At 44.0% G+C, this 23656-nt stretch overlaps 2 protein-coding genes across 8 annotated transcripts in view; both read right to left on the bottom strand.

The window, feature by feature from the left end:
* The window catches only part of KIF27 (kinesin family member 27), a 45227-nt gene extending 42415 nt beyond the window's left edge, over positions 1-2812 (bottom strand). For 3 of the 4 annotated variants that reach the window (XM_073345059.2, XM_073345058.2, XM_073345061.2), the window contains exons 1-2: positions 2723-2812; positions 198-266 (exon numbers count right to left, since the gene is read on the bottom strand). The gene's annotated coding sequence lies outside the window, so the exon portion shown is untranslated. Of the gene's footprint in view, positions 1-197; positions 267-2355; positions 2604-2722 lie in introns of those variants that run through there. The other variant, XM_073345060.2, reaches the window with a different exon arrangement.
* A 3106-nt stretch (positions 2813-5918) lies between these two features.
* On the bottom strand, positions 5919-22637 carry QNG1 (Q-nucleotide N-glycosylase 1). Of its 4 annotated transcripts, none has more exons than XM_073345054.2 (5): positions 22520-22637; positions 21897-22243; positions 20200-20459; positions 8013-8208; positions 5919-6375 (listed from the first exon to the last, which is right to left on the bottom strand). In XM_073345054.2, exons 2-5 carry the CDS (start codon positions 22231-22233, stop codon positions 6143-6145), a joined length of 1026 nt encoding a protein of 341 aa, XP_073201155.1. In that variant the 5' UTR covers positions 22234-22243; positions 22520-22637; the 3' UTR covers positions 5919-6142. The 4 variants fall into 4 exon arrangements, with proteins under 4 accessions (XP_073201155.1, XP_073201157.1, XP_073201156.1 ...); XM_073345056.2 differs by lacking the exon at positions 22520-22637 and adding an exon at positions 22409-22427; XM_073345055.2 differs by lacking the exon at positions 22520-22637 and having other exon boundaries at positions 21897-22387.
* Positions 22638-23656: the final 1019 nt, after the last annotated feature.

Raw genomic sequence — 23656 nt, 5'->3', positions numbered from 1 at the left:
TGGCTGGGATGATTTAATTGGGGATGGGTCCTGCTTTTGAGCAGGGGGTTGGACTAGATGACCTCCTGAGGTCCCTTCCAACCCTGATATTCTGTGATTCCAAGTTAAAAAAAAAAGTTATGTGGGAGGATGGCATAATTTCAAAAAGGTTGAGAACCTGTACATTAAGTAATAGAGACAGCACCGTGAGAGCTTACTTATCAATTCTGTTGATGAAGCACGTGCTCAGAATTAATCCAACTCACTCTCCAATAGCTATATTAGCTCTGTAGGGGAAACAGAAGTAAAAGCACATTAAAAATGTCTTCCACTTACATAAGATAAGTAGACAGGACTTGAAAAGCACACGGGAAACAGATTAGTTGCATATGACAAGAAGGTGTAATTTTAAATACTTCTCTGATTATTATACTTTAAGAAGCCTGATGCAGAAGTCAGGCCTTTTTAATCAGTGTTAAGTACCTACCTAATTAAAATGACAGTTTTGTTTTTTGTTTTCATTTGTTTTTTGAAAACAGGTAACTTATAGCAATTGTGGTTCCTTGTGTTGCCCTCTGCATATTCACTCTTATGGGATGTTCCTCCTCCCACAGCTACTTTCAAGAACCTTCTGGAAAGCTGAGTTTGTCAGGCATGGATGGACACCCGCTCAGGACACCAAAGGTTCAGAGTTTAAGTTATGGAAAGGCTGCGTGACCACAACCACTTCAGTTCCAAGAGTCCCATGAGAGCAGAAATGAGGGGAAGAAGTAGTTCTTGTGGGTTGCATTGTTTGCTAGACTTCCATATATAGGAATACGTAAAGGCTAGCTTGTCATATAAATAGTAGGTATGGATTTCCTGCCTTTTAATACTTTAGAATCAAAGCCTAAATAAAAAGTTTTATAACTAGCTTTTTCTTGAGGTTTGGTGTAACCACAAATTTAGTATCACTTTAGTATTGGATATGTTCACTGTCATGATCACTTTTCACGAACTATATTCTGCAGTTGCAGAGAGATGGATCCAAAGGTCTAAAAGATGTTTTCACTATTTTATAAACTGGACCCCTATTTAAGTATTCGTTTTTAATTGACAATAGTGAGTGGAAATGAGTGCCCCAGGAATCAAACTGAAAGCAGAACAAGTAGTAGATTCCAAGTGGCATTGTACTGTAGCTACTATATATGGGAGGGATGGGGAAGAAGGATTTGTTTGTTATTTAAATGGTGCCTGTTTATAGAAAGAGAGATGATTTCCCTATATAAGGAACTTACTAGGGTCTCATAACAATATTATGTACACTGTTGGTTACTGAACTTTTTTTAATTAAAAAAAAGCACACAAAACTCTCAAACATAAGAGAGTCCAGAGTTGGGGCAACAGGGGTATTAGATGAAATATCTTACAAGATCACTTCTAAACATTTTCAGCATAGACAAAAAAGTCTTTAAAGAAACCTGATTGTGGTTTACAAATACACAGAATAGAGTCTCTCTACAAGCATAGAGCACAGGTACAACCGTTTGTAGTATGCAGAGTAGAAAGAATTCTATTGTCTGATGGCTCAGCACAAGCAAACCCCAGTCCACACAAATAAAATATTTTTTGTTTTTTTTAATTATTTCTACACAGAATTGTTTTTAGTCTGAATGAAAATATCATGAGCTCTTTAGAAACCACTAACTGAAATATAAATCAGTATTTATACCTGCCAAATGTATTAGCTTTTACAGTATTAAACAAACAAACAAACAAAAACTACCTCCATGGACCATTACCTTGTTATCACAAAGAATTTTGGAAAGTTGTGGAAAATACAATGAGTGCAGAGCCTTTAATTAATAGGGGATCAGGTCTCTAAAATGAGAATCAGGAGATCTGACTTCTGGGTTCATTCAGCTTTCATGTTAATATTTAGCAACTGAAATATTTAATGCAAGAATATGGCTAAAAGTTCTTCCTTTGTTCACCTAGTGCCAATATTATGCACATGTATTATGCTAATATATTTACTTATTATCTGAAATATTGTATTTCCCCATCCTCCCCCAGACACACACCACAATCCGAAAGACAGACTGGCACAGAGATGTAACATAAATATATAATTTTAAGAAGTCTATTATGAATTACTCATATAACCAGTCATAATACACATGCAGATGTCACAGTTTGTCTCTCTGCTCAATCATTATAATTAATTATTATTATTAAAATCGGGTGCAGAAATCATCCTCAGACTAAACCTGGGTTCAGCTAACAAAAAAGCCCCTTTGCTGCACTGTGTTTGGAAAGGGGTCCCCTGCGTGGTGTGGTGCCAGAAAACCCTTGGGAATGCCATTGTAGCTCCCTAACCCAGTGCTCGAGAACCACCTGCTAAGACAGGGCGCAGGCCTGGAGGGACCCAGGAGACTTGGCTCCCAGACCTGGCTGTGCCACTGGCCTTGGGCACGTTGCTTAACTTCTCCACCCTTCTTCAGCGCCCGGCCTGTGACACGGGGATCAGGCTGCTCCTCCCCGGCGCGGCTCCTCGGCTGAGCAGCGTCACTGCTCGGTGCTATGCCCGAGCAGGACGGGCAGCGTGTGGCTCCTACCGGGCCGGGGGGTGCCCAGCTTTTCTCCCTTTTCCTCTCCCCTTGGGGAAGGCCCCACGCCGGCCCGTCTGCTGGCGGGGCCGGTGCCAGGCACAGGAGAGGGCTGGGAAGGGAAGCACCGACCCGCGGGGCTGCGGCAAACCCACCTGCTGCTGCTGCTGCTGCTGGGCACGGGCGGAGAGTGATGCAGGCCGCTCCCCACCACTCCCCTTCTGTTTACACGCGGTCACCAGGCAACAGCGGAACCTTCCGGCCCGGCGGCGGTCAGCGAGTCCGAGGCCTCTGCCGCCCCCAAGAGCGGCGCTTCCCGCCCCGCCCGGCGCAGTGCCCCCTACAGGACCCTGCGAGCGCCGCTGCCCGGCCGCGCCGCTCCGGTGAGAGGGTGGCCCTGCAGGAGGCCGCCCCCGCCGCCGGCTTCAAGCCCCAGACCCGAGCGACTGGCTGCGGGGCTTCGCCTTCCGTCCCACTTGGGCCCATGTGAGGAAGCTGGGCCTCAGTCTGCGCCCCCTCAGTCTGGCTCAGCTCAGGCCTCAGCACCTCCCGCCGTGCCACAGGGCTCCCTCCCCGCCACCAGTTGGGGGGGGGGGGTCCACATTTTAATTTAATTTTAAATAAAGCTTCTTAAACATTTTAAAAACCTAATTTACTTTACATACAACAGTGTAGTTATATGTTCTAGACTTATAGAGAGAGACCTTCTAAAAATATTAAAATGTATTGACTGGCACACGAAACCTTACATTAGAGTGACTAAATGAAGACACAGCCCACCACTTCTGAAAGGTCGCTAAGCCCTGAGCTGGAGCCACTCACCCCAGGCTAGGTCTCCAATGGCCATGTCCCTGCTACATGTTCAAAAATCAGGCCTCAAAATATCATGAGACAAGAGTGGTTGTTTTTTTTCAGTCTTAAAAAAAAAATTATGCCTTGGCACATCTGCTTTCTGAGCTGCTGGAGAGGGGTAGGTGGAGGGACGAGCCTAGGGCAATCCTGATCGAGCTGCTCTCTGCACACTTCCCCCTCCCCAGGGTTAGAATTGTACTTTAAGAACAAAAAATAAAGTTGAGATTCTCAATCATTGGCTCCAGAAACTGTGGCTTTAAATAAACAACCAAATATTGCAAGACTTGTGATAAAATCATTAAGAGTTGGCAGGATGGCATCTATCTCCCCTCATCAGTTGCCACTTGCTACAGGTTATGCTGCTGCAGCCTATCTCCATTTCACTTAGCAGCTGTTACACTGCCACCAGGCCCGTCGTCATAACTCACATATTACCCCACCCCATCACAGCCAACCATCATGTTACACAGCCATGTCATGGGTTGCGCAGCAACTCAGCTGGTATTTTGCCACCAGATCACATTACACTACCAGGTGTCTTACACTGTTGTGCTTATGGTGCTCTACCATAATGATAACTAAATGTACCAGCCTGAGGTTTTTCCAATTAATTTCAAGCCCCCTCCCCCACCAAAAAACCAAAGCTATCTCTGTCATCACTTCCATTAATTAACCAATGTTCTCAGTGCTGCAGAAGACACACAAATTACAAAAGAGCCATCTTATGGCCAAAAGAAAACAGACACAGAGTATCAGAGGTGTAGCTATGTTAGTCTGTATCCACAAAAACAAGGAGTCCGGTGGCACCTTAAAGACTAATAGATTTATTTGGGCACAAGCTTTCAGGGGTAAAAAACCCAATTCTTTAGATGCATGGGGGAGTGGAGGCATAGGAGAAGTAGACCTGATGTATCTTGATTTAAGTAAAACTTTTGATGCAGTCACATGACATTCTCATAAGCAAGTAAACTAGGAAAATGCGATCTAGATTAAATTACTATAAAGTGAGTGCACCACTGGTTGCAAGACTGTACTCAAAGAATAATTATCAATGGTTCACTGTTGAGCTGGGAAGGTATACGTAGTGGGATATTACAGGGGTCCTGTATTGATGAAAATACTGAATAGTAAACTTGGATAATGGGGTGGATAGTATGCTTACAAAATCTGCAGATGACAAGGTTGGAGGGGTTACAAGTACCTTAGAGAACGGGATTAGAATTCAAAATGACCTTGACAAATTAAAGAACTGGTTTGAAATCAACAAGATGTAATTCAATAAAGATAAAAGTGCAAAATACTACCCTTAAGAAGGAAAAATAAAAAAATCAAATACACAACTACAAAATAGGAAATAATTCGCTAAGCAGTAGTACTGCTGAAAAGAATCCAGTGGTTATAGTGTATCACAACTGCATAAGTCAAGAAAGTTTGCCAACATCTGTTTGGGCAGGGCTGTGGGGTTTGGGGCATGTGTTAACACCACAACAGGGGGGAATCTTATAACTTCACATCAATACTCCCACACATCTTACCAGGCCAATACTAACCAGCAAATTATGAGTTTTCAAATGATACCTTACAAGGCACACTTTGTAGAAATATTACAGTAGGGTGCGGGGTGTAAATACAGGGGAGTATGCCCTATGAGGAAAGGTTAAAAAATCTGGGCATGTTTAGTCTTGAGAAAAGGCGGCTGAGGGAGAACCAGATGAAGTCTTCAAATATGTTAAGGGCTGTTATAAAGAGGATGCTGATCAATTGTTCTCCATGTGAGTTGAAGGTTGGATAAGAAGCAATGGTCTAAAATTGAAGCAAGGGAGATTTAGGAAAAGCTTTCTATGTATAAGGATAATTAAGCTCTGTAGCAGGCTTCCAAGGAAGGTTGCAGAATTTCCATCATTGGAGCTTATTAAGAACAGGTTGGACAAACTCCTGTCAGGACTGGTCTAGGTTTACCTAGTCCTGCCTGAGTGCAGGGGGCTGGACTTGATGACCTCTCAACATCTCTTCCAGCCCTGTGTGCCTATGAAAATGCAGTGATGTTTAAAATTTACAACACAAATTTGATAATTGAATATTTACTGAATCAAGTGATTCAACTCAATGGCGGATTAATGATTTTGCCACCCCCAAGCCTTGAAATAATTGCCACCCTCCCCCGCAAGCAGCTCCCAGCCCCCCCGCCACAGCTCACCTCCGCCTCCTCCCCTGAGCGTGCCGCTGGGTCCTGCTTCTCCCTGCCAGTGCTTGTGCGCGAAACAGCTTCATGAAGGTGGGGTGGGGAGGGAACACGGCACATGCTCAGGAGAGGAGGCGGGGCTGGGCCAGGGCGGAGGGCACGAACCAGCACCAGGGGAAGCAGTGTCTGTCTGCTATTATAAATTTGCTGCCCCTGCAAATTTGTGGCCCTTAGGCCTAGGCCTTGTCAGCCTAGGCGTTAATACACCGCTGATTCAACTTTAATAAAGTTTGATTATATAAATCCAGATCTCTCGGTTTTATTTCAAGCACAATTATTTACTGAATACAAAAAATAGGCCTTCCCTGAATGTGATCTCTATGGAGTACTACTACACAACTGCAGTGATGGACAAAGTGTTAATATTATCAGAGAACAGGTATTTAACTTTCTCCTGAATGCTTCAAATCAGTATATAAAAAGCTACAAATTAAGTGACAAATCTGCAGGATGCTTTAGTGAGAGATCTATAAAATTGGTGTTAGTAGTATATGCAACGTACACGATGAATTGGAATCTCTTTCATATCTTCTCTGTGATCCCGGGCATAGTCCCATAGATAATAATCAAGAAGAACTGCATTGATTCTTTCACTCATGTTTTGTCCTTTCCTCTTATAAAGTTCCAGCAGGTGATCACAAATCAATCCACAACACCAAATAGAACAACCTCGGATCTCCACTTCTTGTTGATCTCCAGAATGGAACATTACTCCTGTAGAACAGAGTAGAGAGCACTTCAATTAATGTTCAGTGGAACAGAAGACAGGAGTCACAGAATGGTATACACTTTCTCTTTAAGCTACATATAGTTAAATATAAACCAGAGTTTCAGATTTAATATACTGCACTAAAAATCAAGAAAATTCAGCCTGTGCATTTTCTAGGGATTTCGTTTTGTTTTTCTGTGTATATTTATGAGTTGCTGCATTGTTAAACTCCCATCTATTGGGATGTCCTATATATTGTAGTTTTTTCTAAAATACAGCACTAAGTGGCCACGGATGAGGGAAGGGTTGATATACAAGCCAATCCAAATACTACAGCACTATTCAAAGTCAGGAATGCTGCAGGCAGGTGCTATGCAAGCTGCATACATTTATGAATACACCTTATTCCTGTTCTTGCGATTCCAGTCTTTATCTTTTTCTGACAAGAGATTGACAATTATGTATCCACCATGGTATAGCAACAGAATCTGAATATCACCCAGCACTAGAAGACCACAGACTCAATAAATAAAATAAATAAAAACACAATAAGGAAGCTGTATTTGCTGGATATGAAAGTGTGCTATCATGTACTGACAAAACACATTACAGATTAGAATAGAAGCAGCTGTCAGTGGACATGACTAAAGGACTGCCAGATGTGAAGGGACCCATTTATTCTAATGACTACAATAGCTATGCCTTTACTATGACTCCAGAGAGAATTTGCTTATATGGTCTTCAGAATTTCACTTTACATTGATAGGTTTACATAATAACTAACAAAATACCTTTATGTTTCTATATTACTGTTCTTTTCACACACACACACACACACACACACACACACAGAGTAGCTGTTAGCAGGTCAAGGTCAACGACTGTCCCCACCCTTTTGTTTTTTTCAGGTTCAGGAACGGACTCACTAAGTATGTTTACATTAGAATTAAAAATCTGTGGCTGGCGCATGCCAGCTGACTTCGACTCACGGAGCTTGGGCTAAGAGGCTGTTTAATTACAGTATAGACATTCAAGCTTGGGCTGGAGCTCCAACCTGAGCTTGAATGTCTACACCACAATTTAACAGCTTCTTAGCCCAAGCCATGTGAGTCAGTCAGCTGGCATGGGCCAGCTGCAGGTGTCTAACTGCAATGTAGACATACTCTAAGCCAGTGCTACTCAAAGTGCCGGTCTGCGGACCAGTGCCAGTCTGCGCGCACATTGGAAAAAAAAAATTGCCGGTCCCCGACATCAGATAACTTGAGAAGCACTGCTCTAAGCCACAAATTGGAGTGGCAGCTATAACCTTGTTGAAAATGGCACCAGCCCTACAGATGCTCAGTGTTCAACTGGTACACATCCTTTTAAATCCAGACTTAGTAGTGTTTAATCCAAATAAATTTACAGTTTAATATTTATATAAGATGAAAAGGATGACGGGGGCAGTCTTCTCATCCCAGATCTTTAGAGAATGTACTTTCCCACTCTCCCCTCATCATTGGAGGATAACTCTGCATACCAAAAGGAAAAAAACTCATATACACCTCTTTCATAGATGCTAATCATCTCTATGCTTCAAAATTAATATTCATAAACGCTGATGAACCACAAACACACTTGATGCAATAAAGGAGTTGCAAACCTTCACGAAGTTTCCTCATCAATTCATCAGAATATCTCATTGCTCCCAGGTGAACAAGGACTTGAGGGATCCTGTAGTCAGCAAATATAGTCAGACTAGAAATGTCACTGAAGCAGCCATCTCCTTTCCCTTCCAATGAGCTCCAGGTATCAGCCACTAGTATTTGTGCCCGTTTATAAAAAGACACCTTTTTACCCTGACAGAAAACAAGAATACAACTGTTTAGGCACCTGAGAGACGTAGGTATTCAGAGACTTCATTTTGTTAAAGGAAACGATTATTATGCTTACTCAACTAAGGATAGCTAGTTAAACAGAATATAGTATCCTCCTATACATTCCAATAAAAACGTAAAACCAAATGCAAATTTTATATGCAAAAACTCCTTAAACAAGAAATACACCTGAACTTACTGAAGTGGAACTCATATACTGTGATATCAGGTTATTGAATAATATTGCAAAAAGAGAAGGAGTACTTGTGGCACCTTAGAGACTAACAAATTCATTTGAGCATAAGCTGTCGTGAGCTAACAGCATTTGATGCATCCGATGAAGTGAGCTGTAGCTCACGACAGCTTACGCTCTAATAAATGTGTTAGTCTCTAAGGTGCCACAAGTACTCCTTTTCTTTTTGCGGATACAGACCAACACGGCTGCTACTCTGAAACCTGAATAATACTGGTTTATTGTCCATGGGAATTACTGTAATATCAGGTTATTGAGGGACAATAGTTTATTGTCCATAAGTTACACTCCTTGAAGCCCAGTTAATACAAAGTTTCTTTCAGAGGCCCTAGAGTTCACCCAAGACTTTATCCGGAGGAAAGGAACATAGGGAGCATCTTACTGGATCAGACCATTGGTACATCGAGTTCAACAGTTTGCCTCTAATACTGATCAAACAATAGTCTAGTGAAGGTAACACTTAATATTCATTCCATACAACTCGCCAATTACACAGCGGTAGAGAGGAAAAACTCATTTCAGTAATTGTAAAAATACTTTTGTATTAGGCCTCAATCCTCCAAAGACTTACGCACAGGCTTCCTTTAATGCACTGTGTGCAGTCTCATTGACTTCAAAGTGTAAAGTTAAAAATGTGCATAATAAGCCTTTGTAGGATTGGGGCCATAGCTCTTATAACTATAAATATTTTTATTATAAAATAAAACTAGATCTGATTAAAATACAGCTATGGCAGAATAGGGTTTGTTTGTTGAAGTGACTACTATAGAATACTAGCAAATAAGATGGGACTTTTATTACATTTCTGAATACTTTTCTTCCACTTCCCCTCCCCTCAAATTGTCACAATTCACAATGGACAGCAAGAAAATTATTCTTTTTCTAAAAAAGGGCTTTAAATTACTCCAGCGAATAGAGCATATTTTTCGCTGCTCTGTGCCCAACTCCAAAAGGACCAAGAGATCAGTAGTGCCAAGTCTGTTTCACTGCACAACACTTGTGTGCTTTTTTTTAGTTCTCTCTCTCCATCCTCCACTCATCCTGCATGGCTGCCCCCCCTCCATTTTTAAAGAAATACTCATCTTAGAATGTTATCGTGTTTCACTTAAATGCTACTCAAAGTATATGTAAGGTTCTATGTAAGGAAATAATACTTTGTATATAAACAACAATTTCTAGCACTTCTCTTTTCAAAAGAAAGAAATTAAAGCACAGCTAGACTGTGATAGTAGTTTTCATGCCCTGGCATGCATGCACTTTTATCCTTCCCAAAATGCTACCACAGTGACCCCATCTCCCTCTAAGTCTTCATAACTTGTCGGCTGGACAGAGCAGAATTAACTAGGGTGGTTGGTGGCAGTTAGTCTCGGAAGAAGCATATATCTTTAGGGAAATAGTGTTACCATTTGAACTGCTTTCTCAGACTGTTTCAGAGGGAAGTTGGGCCAACTATCAGTTTTGGCAGTGGAAGTCCATTGAGGGATTGGATGGTAATCCCTACTCCCCAATGAAAAGAGGAAAAACAGCTGGAACCATCAGAACCCTTACTAATTCTGACCTACCAACAGTTCTAATCTTGAGTCAGACAGAGGCCTTAAGTACCATGTTACCAATGCTAGTTGCTGCTAACAAAACAGTGTATTGAGCATTTAAGATATGATAATGCTTATAGCACCAAATCAGAGAAAAGGTGGATTGTTAGGGAGTGAGGATTTTACAGTTCCAGAATGTTGGACGCGAGGGATACGTATATGCATCATTCATGGGTCACTGCTTTGAAAGGATTCCATGGTTTAACTGGCAGGCATGAGACTCCTCCAGTGTGAATCTCAAAAATCTGGGACACATTTCAAATACAGCAATGATTTTGAGTACAACAGTGATTCACAAGTAATATGGATCTGGCTCCCAGTTCAGCAAAGCACTTAAGTTCTTGCTTAATTGTGGTCTATAACAGCAACTGTTTTTTTGTTTGTTTTTTTGGGCCGGGGGGTGGAAGAAAGGGAGGGCAGTCTATTAATATTGTTAAGGGCACAAACAAAACCAAAAAAAGGACATACTTTTTTGGTTTGTAGTTTGCCTTTAAGAACATAAGGACAATAGGGACTCTGATGTCTGTAATTTTAGCAACAAAGTGTCTTGTATGTAGTACATTTTGTGAAACTTGTGCCCATCGAATTGGGGACATATTGTCTTGGTTTTAAAAATTCCCCTAGAAAATCAGAGCATGACTGAGTAAAGCTGAAGTCTATTTTAGTTATACTTTTTAATACAAACGTGAGACACTAATACACATTACATATTTGTTCTTAAGTGTTATTAGGGAAATTTGATTTGCTTTCAGATTCCTCCCCCACCCAACTTCATTCTCTGCTACTTCCTGATCCTGTATCACAGTCATGGTCCTGCCTTGTGACACCTCAGTCTTCTGCCATGGAAACAATGTTGATAATGTGAAAACTAGGACTGTCTCTCAACTGGTAGCACTGATTTTGTTACAAGCAGGGTATAAATTTGGGCAGCAGTGTTTCATCCACCTTCAGAGCTGCCTGGCCAAAAAAAAAAAAAAAGACAGTTTATTGCACTAATGCAAAGCCTTTGATCGTGTAAATGTTTATGGTGCAATGGCAGTGTTTGTGACTGATTTTCATTCTGCAGTTTGTTTGCAGCTGCTATTTATAATGCAAGACTCATTAAGCATTCAGACTCTTGTGAAGGTTACATAAACCTATTTTGTCATTACACAGATAAGAAGCATATTCTGCTGATCACTTTCCAGTAAAGTGTTTATCCTTTAATCAGAAATATATCTGAGGGAAGGAGAAAGAATATGCTTTGAACTGTTTAAAGTGAACAGCACAGTAAGTTCAGAAACCAGTTAGGGTGGACCTCTTGTAGAATATAGGCCCACATTAGATTTGGATGAACTATGATTTTAAATTGAGTTGGGATATTAGCAACAGATCCAACACAAATGAACAAAAAGAATAAGACCATGAGAAAGAAGAGTTGTTGTGAAACGTGTAGTAACTCTTGTGCAGCAACACTATGTCATGACCCCATTCTGGCTTATCTCGGAGTGAAGCTGGATCACACACTAACCTTCCGTAACCATCTGAAGAAGGTAATTGCCAAGACAAAGACAAGGGTCAACCTGGTCCAGAAACTGGCAAGTACAAGTGGGCGAGCATCACCATCAGTGCTAGGGACAACAGTCCTTGTGTACTCTGTAGCGGAGTATTGTGTGCTGGTATGGACCAGAAGTAGCGATATTCAACTTGTTGCTGTCCAACTGAACACTGCAATGTGGTGCATCACTGCAACCCTCAAGTGAACCCCAACACCTTGGCTGCCAGTACTGTTGCAGCAAATGGATGGGGAAGCAATGCCACAACACTTTGGGAATTCCAGAGGACCGCGGAAAATGAAGTCTTTCCATTCACCAGGACCTTAACACTGTCCCTCACCACCGCTTGAGGTCATGTAAGCACTTTTGGACCCACGCATTTAAGCTTCAACAAATGTGACTTCAACCCTGATGATGCTTGGAAAGCAGAAAGGAATTCATAAAAAAAGTCACAAATAAATGGCCTGTGAAAGATCCAATGCAGAAGATCCCTGGTTTTGATCTTCCACGAAGCTCATGGGAAATTCAAAACACATCCGCACAAATCATGGCAGATGCAGATACTTGCTGTACAAATGGAAAATTAAAGACTCTCCACCGTGCAACTGGGGTCACCCAGAACAGACCACAACTCAATGCCCAATTCACAAATACAAAAGGAGGCATCACAGCAATACACTCTGCTAGTCCAGATGCAATTATCTGGCTTAATCATCTAAATGTAAAAAAAGATAGAGTTGTTGCTCTTCTTTGTATGGCTGATGTAAATGTAGAAGAAATAGTGACCCTTCAAATACCAGTGTTATCTTATTTAAGATTCAGGCTAAATAACAGAAATAAAACATAGTTAACTGGGTACCAGGTGCAGTAAATAATTGGCTATAAAAGAAACTCCATCTGGCCTTAGCAAAGGTCCAATAATTGGCAATGACATCACTTATTTGTTAAAAAGGTATAAAAAAGGGAAACTCTTAAAGCATTCATTGCTAATACCAGTCTGACCGTGCTAGAGCTAACCAATAGCCCATTTGTAAGTGTAACCCTTCTGCCCATCAGAGTTGGCAGCAACAAGGGCCGGGTTCAGTATCTAGGGGTTCCATTCCAATAACACAATGCCAAACCGGCTCGAGCCCCCCCCAGTGACCTGGGACAAATATATACCACCCCTACTGGGCGCCTCCAAGAGGCAATACTTCCCCTCTCCCAAGCATGGAGTCTGAGTGTAGCAAAAAAAGCCTTTTCATAACAGAGAGAAACAATGTGGCATTATGTTGGGGAACCACCACCAACAGGATTCATAACACAACCCATGAGCAAAAACCCACCCCAAGCAAATTGGCACGTGTCCTTTCCCTTGGGTTCTTGAGTCCAGCAACCCAAAATCACCCAAAGGCCCAAAAGTCTCTGTCCCTGGTCAGGGCAGCCCCAGAGTTCGAAAGTTTATCTGCAGAGTTTTACCTCCCAACCTGGGTGGAAATGGGGGGGGAAGGGGCACCTTACATGATCTGAAGCTGACTGTGCCACAGCTCCATAGGGCTCCGCTCCGCCAGCCAGTCCACAAACTGCTCTGCGTCCCACAAGCAGCTCCCATCATCCCATGAACTACTCCACCAGCTGGTCCATGAACTGCTCCGCTCGGCTCGGCGTCCCACAAACTGCTCCACCAGCCGGTCCACAAACTGCTCTGCTCGGTGTCCCACAAACAGCTCCTGCCGTCCCATGAACTGCTCCACCAGCTGGTCCACAAGCCGCTCCAGCTGTCCCACAAACTGCTCCACGATATATCTTCAGGTTCCCCCACTACTTAACACAACACTCAGTGATTTCAGCTCTTAGTCAGTTTTTAGCTCTTTTGTGATTTCAGCTTGTAGTAGGGGAGCCTCAGTGCTGGTGCACCATTAGCCCAGAGTGAATTCAGCTCAGCAGCCTGTAACTAGACTCCTAATAGAATCAACATTAGCTCTGATACTCCACAGTGGAGAGAGGAGGAAGTGCAATTAGCGTGTAAGGCCCTCACCAGGAGGCCCATGCCACCAAGTATAAATACCTGTCCACAGCCTCTCTCAATTCACAGAGTTTTGGAACCCATGTCCCTGGCCTAGTGAGTGCTACTTAGCTGATGGCGAGTCCCTCCATCATAACAAAAGGCCCAGTACAGTTCCAAGCACAGTTCCCATAATCAGGGTAATAATTTATTCTTCCTGCCCCAATAACAGAGACACTGGAGATCCCACAGCAGCCAAAGTGACCATTTGGGCAGCTATGGGCTCGTGCTAGGCGGGGTGGGTGTGTCTATGCAAATGAGATCAGCCCCTGAAGTTCTTTTCCACAAGTTGCCACACCTCACCACCAGATGTCAGGGTGGAGCTCATCCTGACTCTGCTTACATCAGTATCTTGATCAAATGCTTATAAAATGTTTTGTTACTGTTTGGATGTAGTAAATTGCTTATTATTTGGGTTTTTAAGACATATTTAGAGCACCTGTATAAATACCATCTGGTTTTGGATTTAATACAGAAACTTATGATTAAATTAATATCATGGTAATACCCTGCATAAATAATCATTCAAACTCATCTCAACTGTTTCCCATACAGAAGACATCTCATTTCTCAGTAGGAAGCCACAAAAAGAAATAAAACATCACTTACTGAAAGCCAGCTAGAGAAAAAAAAAAAATCAGTTATAAAATACCATTCTGCACTTTATTGGCCTGCTTCCTCTTTGTATGTTGTCCATATGCTTTACGTTCCAGTTAAGGTGATCAAAAAAAGGTATCTTGAAAAGACTGCACCTATTATCACAAATGCTCATACAGGTCTTCACATGTGGTGTTCAAGCCGAGTACTAGTATAGACAGGACTAAACACAGTGCAGCTCACCTGCTCTGACACCTGGGACAGAACATGCTAGCACAGACCAAGCTCCAGTATAGACAGGAGATGCCAACAAATGAACAAAATTGACCAGACCCAATTTCCTGTACAGCAGCCCTTTCCTTTTATGAGACTGTGTTTCATTCTGCTCCATCCCTGTAGAGATGAGCTACTGAGCAGAAGTATAACATTATGGGTCAACTCTATTTTATATTCATCTATGCAACACCCACTGAAATCAACAGGAGTCAAGGGGCAGATCCCCAGCTGGGGTCAATTGTTATACTCCATTAAAATAAAAATTTCTTCAGTGGCTGTTGAAATCCTTAAAAAATGGGGAGAAAGGGAAGAAAAAAAACCCTGGAGTCTCAGCCCTGGTCTACACTATGGGGTTAGGTCGAATTTAGCCATGTTAGGTCAATTTTAAAATGAATGCATCTACACAACCAACCCCGTTCCGTCGACCTAAAGGGCTCTTAAAATCGACTTCTGTACTCTTCCCCAACAAAGGGGAGTAGCGCTAAAATCGACCTTGCTGGGTCGAAGTGCAGACGCAATTCGATGGTATTGGCCTCCGAGAGCTACCCCAGAGTGCTCCAATGTGACCACTCTGGACAGTGCTTTGAACTCCAATGCACTAGCCAGGTACACAGGAAAAGCCCCAGGAAATTTTTGAATTTCATTTCCTGTTTGGTCAGCGTGGTGAGCTCAGCAGCACGTAATCATGCAGTCCCCCCAGAATCGCAAACAAGCTCCAGCATGGACTGAAAGGGAGACACTGGATCTGACTTCTGTATGGGGAGAAGAATCTGTGCAGGCCGAACTCCGATCAAAAAGAAGAAATGATAATATATATGCCAAAATCGCACAGGGACACGCAGCAGTGCCACGTGGAAGTCAAGGAGCTTAGGCAAGCCTACCAAAAGACAAAGGAGGCAAACGGTCACTCCAGGTCAGAGCCCCATACATGCCACTTCTATGATCAGCTGCATGGCATTCTAGGTGGGGGGACCCTACCACTACCCCATCACTGTCCGTGGACACCTGAAAGAGGGGAGTCTCATGCAACAAGGAGGAGGATTTTGTGGATGAGGAGAATGCTCAGCAGGCAAGTGGTGAATCCGTTCTCCCCGGCAGCCAGGACCTTTTCATCACCCTGGAGCCAATACCCTCCCAAGGCAGGATCCCCGACCCTGAAGCTGGAGAAGGCACCTCTGGCGAGAGTGCACATTTGTAACTACAGTACAGGGTTTAAAAGAAATAGTGTTTAATGTTTCAATTCTTCAAGGCAAATGGGATGCATTTGCAGCCAGTACAGCTACTGGAAAAGTCTGTTAACGTATCTGGGGGTGGAGCGGGAATCCTCCAGGGACATCTCCATGAAGCTCTCCTGGAGGTACGCTGAAAGTCTTTGCAGAAGATTTCTGGGGAGGGCTCTCTTATTTTGTCCTGCATGGTAGGACACTTTACCACGCCAAGACAGTAGCAAGTAGTCTGGAATCATTGCAGCACAAAGCATGGCAGTGAATGGTCCTGGGTTTTGGTCGCATTCAAGCAACATTCCGTCTTTATCTTTCTGTAGTAGCCTCAGGAGAGTGATATCATTCATGGCCACCTGGCTGAAATAGGGGAATTTTTGTAAGGGAACAGTAAAAGGACACTTTTCATGCTGGGTTGTTTGTGCTTGGCTAGAAGGAATCATCCCAGAGAATAGTGGCAGGGGAGGGGTGAAGGGATCATCCCAGAGAATAAATGATGCAGCGGGGTGGGAGGAGTTGTGTGCTGCACATCCACCCAAAAACCGCAGACCCTTCTTCTAAATGTGTAGCCCAACCAGCATTGCTTGCTATGGGAAAGGATGGCGCTGCAGTTTGAAACCATTCCCACATGTTATGAAGGTGTAAGAAGCCAACCCCACGTACCAAAAGGCTTACCATGGCTGCCTGGAAACTGAATTCTGTTGCCCGGCCATTTGTGATGTGTCACCGTACCGGCAGGTGCTTAATACAAAAGGCAAAACGTGACCTTGTACCTAAAGCACATATGCTGTCTGCTGTGAATCGCTTCATTCATGTGAAAGTCTCCCTTTTGTTCTCAGAAATGATCCCCCTATCATCTCCGTCCCTGAGGTTATCGCAGATTAGAAGGCGAAAAAAACCGAACTCGCGCTGACATGTTTTCCGAGCTCATGCAGTCCTCCCGCACCGATAGGGCACAGCTTAATGCATGGAGGCAATCAGTGGCAGAGGCCAGGAAAGCATTAAGTGAGCACAAAGAACAGAGGCAGGAGGCGATGCTGAGGCTAATGGGGGAAGCAAACGGACATGATGAAATGTCTGTTGGAGCTGCAGGAAAGCCACCAAGAGCACAGCCCCCCGCTGCATCCACTGTATAACTGCCTGCCCTCCTCACCAAGTTCCATACCCTTCTCACCCAGATGACCAAGAACATGGGAGGGGGGAGAGGGGGCGGCGGCGGAGCTCCAGGCACCCAGCCACTCCACTCCAGAGGATGGCCCAAGCAACAAAAGACTGTCATTCAAACAAAACAGTTTTGATTTGTAGTGTTGTGGCTACAATAAGCCATGTGGTCTTGTCTTTCCCTCCTCCCGCACCCCACCCGGGCTACCTTGTCAGTTATCTCCCTTTTTTTTTTTTAAATTAATAAAGAATGCATGGTTTCAAAATAATAGTTACTTCATTTCCTTTGCCAGCTGTGATCGAAGGAGTCAGGGGTTGGCTTACAGGGACTTAAAATCAACAAAGGGGGCAGGTTTGCAGCAAGGAGAAAAACAAAACTGTCACACCGTAGCCTGGCCAGTCATGAAACTGGTTTTCAAAGCCTCTCTGATGTGCAACGTGCCTAGCTGTGCTCTTCTAATCGTTCTGGTGTCTGGCTGCTCAAAAATCGGATGCCAGGCGATTTGCCTCAACCTCCCACCCCGCCATAAATGTCTCCCCCTTACTCTCACAGATATTATGGAGCACACAGCAATAACAATGGGAATGTTGGTTGCGCTGAGGTCTGACCTAGTCAGCAAACAGCACCAATGAGCTTTTAAACGTCCAAAGGCACATTCTACCACCATTCTGCACTTGCTCAGTCTATAGTTGAGCTGCTCCTTACTACCGTCCAGGCTGTCTGTGTACGGCTTCACGAACCATGGGAGCAAGGGGTAGGCTGGGTCCCCAAGGATAACTGTTGGCATTTCAACATTCCCAATGGTAATTTTCTGGTCTGGGAAGTAAGATCCTTCTTGCAACTGCTCGAACAGCCCAGAGTTCCTCAAGATGCGAGCGTCTTGCACCTTTCCCGGCCATCCCACGTTGATGTCGGTGAAATGTCCCTTGTGACCCACCAGTGCTTGCAGCACCATTGAGAAGTACCCCTTGAGATTTACGTACTGGTTGGCAAGGTGGTCCGGTGCCAAGATAGGGATATGTGTTCCATTTATCGCCCCACCACAGTTAGGGAACCCCATTGCAGCAAAGCCATTCAGTATGACCTGCACATTTCCTAGAGTCACTACCCTTGATAGCAGAACATCAGTGATCGCACTGGCTACTTGGATCACAGCAGTCCCCACAGTAGACTTGCCCATTCCAAATTGATTCCCGACTGACCGGTAGCAGTCCGGCATTGCAAGCTTCCACAGGGCTATCACCACTCGGTTCTCAACTGTCAGGGCAGCTCTCATCTTGGCATTTCTGCACTTTAGGGTGGGGAAAAGCAACTCACAAAGTTCAAGGAGAGTGGCCTTATGCATGCGGAAGTTTTGCAGGCACTGTGAATCATCCCATACCTGCAACACTATGTGGTCTCACCAATCTGTGCTTGTTTGCTGGGCCCAGAATCGGCATTCCACGTATCAACCAGCCCCACTGCCACCATGATGTCCCAACTGCCACAGCCTATGCTTTCAGGAACATCTGTGTCCATGTCCTCATCACAATCGTCCTCGTGCTGGCGTCTCTTAGCCCGGTTCTGCACATACTCAAGGATCATGCACAAGGTGTTAACAATGCTCACATCAGCAGTGGTGAGCTGAGCGGGCTGCATGCTTGCCATGGTATAGTGTCTGCATGGGTAACCCAGGAAAAACGGCGCGAAACAATTGTCTGTCATTGCTTTCATGGAGGGAAGGAAGGAGGCGACTGACGACATGTACCCAAAACCACCCTCAACAATATTTTTGCCCCATCAGGCATTGGGAGCTTAACCCGGAATTCTAATGGGCAGTGGAGACTGCGGGAACTGTGGGATAGCTACCCACAGTGCACTGCTCTGTAAGTCGATGCTAGCCATGGTATTGAGGACATACTCCGCTGACTTAATGTGCTTAGTGGGCACATACACAAATCAACTGTATAAAATCGCCTTCTATAAAACCGACCTAATTTGGTAGCATAGACATACTCTCAGATAAAAGGAAAAATAGGGTTAGTGGGAGCAGAATATGAACTTTCAGGGGCTGGAATCATCTCTTCCTGTGTGTTTATATAGACCCTGGTACAATGGGACCCTGATTTGATTGGGAACCCTGTGACTCCTACAATACAAAAACAAACAGCAAGAATGGTGAAGAAGGAAAATAAACTGTGTGCTTTTACTCAGAAAAGTGTGCATCATCCATAAGGAATGCATCACTGACTAGTACAGGAGTTATTTATCAGTGCAAGTAATTAAGGCAGTCCCTATTGCAGGGGTGGCCAACCTGAGCTTGAGAAGGAGCCAGAATTTACTAGTTACATTGCCAAAGAGCCACAGTAATACATCAGCAGCTCTCCCCACCCTCCGCCATCAGTTCCCCCTTCCAGCGCCTCCCACCCACTGGCAGCCCTGCCAATCAGCACTTCCCCCTCCCTCCTGATCAGCTGTTTCGTGGCATGCAGGAGGCTGGGGGGGGGGGAGGGAAGAGGGGGAAGGAGTGGAAGCACAGCAGGCTCAGGGGAGGGGGTAGGAAGGGGTGGAGTGGGGACAGGGCCTGTGGCAGAGCCAGGGGTTGAGCAGTGAGCTCCCCTGGCACATTGGAAAGTTGGCGACTGTAGCTCCAGCCCCAGAGTTGATGCCTATATAAGGAGCCACATATAAAACTTCTGAAGAGCCGCACGTGGCTCCGGAGCCACAGGTTGGCCACCCCTGGCCTATTGGGTTTCAAGGAGCACAAAGGCTTTAATTAAGCAAGTGAGTTTTAAGTAATTCTTGTAATTTTGTTATCTATTGTTAGCTGTATAGATAAAACACAATTTTACCACATCTTAAAATTAATTTCTTAAAAGAAACAAAAAAAAAGTTCCCTTTATTACTAATGATTAAATATTATTAAAAACCCATTAAAATATCAGATTTGCTTTTCACTACATGCTGTTTGCTTTTTACAGGAGAGAAACATCAGCAAAAATTGATTAGTCAATTTCACTCTCAGGTTCTCAAGCACTAGCACCATGCTATAATGTTTGGATTGCAAACACAGCAGAAGAATTGTTACCATTGAAATTCAAAAATAAAAAGATTTCAGGGCAGCATTTCTATTAGTCTTTGATTTTATGGAAGCTTGTTTTCACAAGACCTCAATTCTGACAAAATTTGACCTGTTGTCATTTAAAAAAAAAAAAAAAAAAAGTTTTCATGGACAGCTTAACAATAGTTTTGGGGTACGCTCAGTAATAAGTGAGCTCTTTTGAAGTTCAAAATTCCCCAGCAGAACTAACTTACCTTAAATGTAGCCTCATCTCTGTAAGAAGGAAAATTCTCGACTACTATACGCAGTAGTTTCTGAGCACTTTTCTCACTCATTTTAACACAGGTGACGAAAGAGCCTCCAAACTTCTCAAGCAGAATTGTCCCAGTTTCTTTCAGAATACGATGTCTCTCTTCAATCAAAGGCATGGGGACATCTGTGTCAGAGCGAAATACATGTCTAACCTGCTCAAGTGTCATAGTGGCATAATATGCCGCACTGGTAATAGGTATTCCTTCAGAAAAAGGAAAACAAAACCTTTTAGAATGTCATGTTATATACGCATTTGCAAAATAATAATACACTGAGGATTGGAGTGGTTATATTCCACTTGTACACTAGAAAGTAATGTTTACAAATTAAGATGAATCAAGTATTCAGATAACTGTTAAGTTTGGTTTTAAATGGAGACAGTGCTTTATTAGGTCTGTAGACTCCTATACATAACAGCTCCCAACAGCAGGTCATCATAGTACATTTCTTCTCTTTCTTCTGTGTCTTTCCCCATTTCTACTAGTCTTCAACACTTGATTTGAGGTTTAAATAATATTCCCATGCAAATATCAGTACGTGATTCTTACTCATATTTTTACACCAGTCATTCTGAATCCACATAAAATACTCTTACAGCTTTCCCCTTATTTGTATGCACTCATTGTGGTTTCTTCATTATGACATTTAACTAGACCCACAAGGAGAATTTTTCGCCATACCTTCACCATTGGGCTAGCACTCCTTCAGTGATAGCAACTGTGGAAGCACCAGCCAACACCAGGCACTGTGTCAAGTATCAGAGGAGTAGCTGTGTTAGTCTGGATCTGTAAAAAGTGGCAAAGAGTCCTGTGGCACCTTATAGGCTAACAGACATACTGGAGCATAAGCTTTTGAGGGTGAATACCCACTTCATCGGATGCATGTAGTGGAAATTCCCAGAGGCAGGTATAAATATGCAAGCAAGAACCAGGCTAGGGATAAGGAGGTTAGTTCAATCAGGGAGGATGAGGCCCTCTTCTAGCCTGATTCTTGCTTGCATATTTATACCTGCCTCTGGAAATTTCCACTACATACATCTGACGAAGTGGGTATTCACCCACGAAAGCTTATGCTACAATGTGTCTGTTAGTCTATAAGGTGCCACAGGACTCTTTGCCTCTATTACTGTGGTTTCTAGACTTGCTAGAGCTGCACTGGTGTTAGATTAACAGAAGAGAATTCCCTAAAAGTCTCAGTGTAGACAAGGTTTACTTGTTAATCACAAAAATATAAAATTAATTTTACAAAGTATGTATCTGAAATAACAGGAGTCACATATGCATAACTACGTAATTGTCAAAAGTATAATTAATAGGAAAAAATATAACCCAAGACAGAAATTGTTTTGCATATACATGATTGAATAGTTTACTTTAATTTCTGTAAGAATAGGTATTATTAGAGCCCTTCTATTTCATCTCACGTGAACTTGATGGGACTACCCATGTATACTAAGCTGCTCACCTCCATGTATTTGTAGGATAAAGGAGTAACTTTGAAACTGACTCTGAGACAGTCTTGAATTTCCTCCTTCTCCTATCATAATGATAAGTGGCATATAGATTTTTAGTTAAATAAGCTACTCAACCATACAGCAGCCATGCTGCTCCACCACGATTCACAGTACTTATGCACTAACCATCATCAAGTGCTCTGTTGATTGCAGCACAAAGAGCCCAGTAACCACTGTACATCTTGCCTCTGTACTTCACCAGACACTTACAGTCTTCATGTTCAGACCAAAAGGAAAAGTTAAGGGTATCTGCAAGAAACACCCAGTTCACTGCATCATCACTCACTGCTTGAGGGTTCAGTTCGTGAAGAGATTTCCAGCCAGCCAAACTGAACTCTTTTGCTGAGACTTTGTCGAACAGAGCCTCTGCAACTCTCCTCACTCCCTCCTCTTCAACGAGCACGTCTTGGCTGCTCTCGGCTACGAACCTGGCAGAGTCTTTAGGGGACAGGAACGCTTCCATGGCTCTCCTTCTGGCGACAGAGAAAGAGAAACACCCAGAGTCACCCAGGGGCGTGGCGGGGCCCAGCACGAACAGGGCCATCATTAGCATCACCCAGGTCTCGCGGTGAGTTGGCCCCGCCCCTTGCACGTGGTTAGCTACAGGCCGCCAGAGCACTTCTCCCCGCAGAGCGTACCAGAAAGGAAGGAGAACTCAGGCCCGGGGCCGGGCCCCCCGCCCACGCTGAACACCCCAGGCGGGCGCTGCTGCAGCGGGGACGAGCGCCCCCAGCCGGCTCCCTGCTTACCTGGGCGGACGCGCGGAGTGCTCCGCACAGCGAGCGACGGAACAAGGAGGCTGCGCCACAGAACGAGGAACAGCGGCGCACAGCCTGCCCCTTCCGCCTTTCTTCCAGCCGTCGCACCTTCCGCGGCCAATGGGGACTTGCCTGAGGCGCATAACAGCGGCGAGAAGACAAGACGCGGGGCGCTCCTTCGGAGCTAATACACAGGCTGCCAGAAAGAGCCGATTAACGGAGCGGGGGCTCGGCCTGGCCTTTACAGCAGTTTGTATCAGAAGGCGGTGGGGCGCTAACTCCGCCTGACGGACTCTTTATGGCGCTTCTGCCAAACGCTTTCCTTCTCTGTAACTCCTGGTGCAGTGAGAGGGGCTAGCTGCTGATTTGGGGGTAAAGGAGAATGCGGGGAAGGCAGAAAAAGGGAGTTCTGAGGGAATGATATTGGAGCACGGATAATCAATTGCTCGCAGAGCGATTTGAACACAGAAAGCACCGCGCTTTATTTTAAAGCGTTATATGCCTACAACAGGCTTAAGGAACGTGAACAAAATACCACGTCATGTTCCCCCATAGAAGCCGTTTGTTAGCCGCTGGTAGTCAGAAAGACACAAGACACTATGCCTTCTGTAACTCAAAAGCCTTTAGATCATGATTTGAGACAGAAGTTATGGGTCTATTTCAGGAAAAGATAATGAGATTCCGTGGCCTGCAATGTGCAAGTCACTCTAACCCAGGAGTTCTTAAAGCTCATTGCATTATGACCCCTTTCAGATAATAAGTTACTACATGGGGCAGGGGGAGGGGAGAGAGGGTAGAGCTCAAGCTTTAGCTTCAGCCCTGGGTTCCAGCAAGTCTAATGCTGGCTTTGGCAACCACATTAAAGTCACAACCCACTTTTGAGAATCACTGGTCTACCTGACAACAGGCCCATCTGCCTGCAAAGGCTAATAATTGTAACACCAGTTTTAGGCTCATTTACACTGTACTGTGAAATAGTCCACATTTAATAAAATATAGTTGGACACTACCATTTCCTGCACAGAAAATACCAGCAACCCCACCTCTGCTATTCAGTGGAATAACTGTGAGGTTATTACATGAGGGGTCACAAGCACTCAGCCTCCACCCCAATCCCCACTTTGCCTC

The sequence above is a fragment of the Lepidochelys kempii genome, chromosome 5 (genome assembly GCF_965140285.1).
Source record: "Lepidochelys kempii isolate rLepKem1 chromosome 5, rLepKem1.hap1, whole genome shotgun sequence".
Taxonomy (NCBI): domain Eukaryota; kingdom Metazoa; phylum Chordata; order Testudines; family Cheloniidae; genus Lepidochelys; species Lepidochelys kempii.
The sequence above is the reverse complement of the archived record's forward strand: the minus strand, read 5'-3'. Positions and strand labels throughout refer to the sequence as shown.

Excerpts from the sequence above, each read along its gene's own strand:
- QNG1 (XM_073345055.2), bottom strand. The coding sequence starts at position 22,323 with ATGCTAATGATGGCCCTGTTCGTGCTGGGCCCCGCCACGCCCCTGGGT. Across the intron at positions 8,209-20,199 it reads GAGATGAGGCTACATTTAAG|GGTAAAAAGGTGTCTTTTTA; the intron begins GTAAGTTAGTTC and ends GTTTTCTGTCAG. Across the intron at positions 6,376-8,012 it reads GATGAGGAAACTTCGTGAAG|GAGTAATGTTCCATTCTGGA; the intron begins GTTTGCAACTCC and ends TCTGTTCTACAG.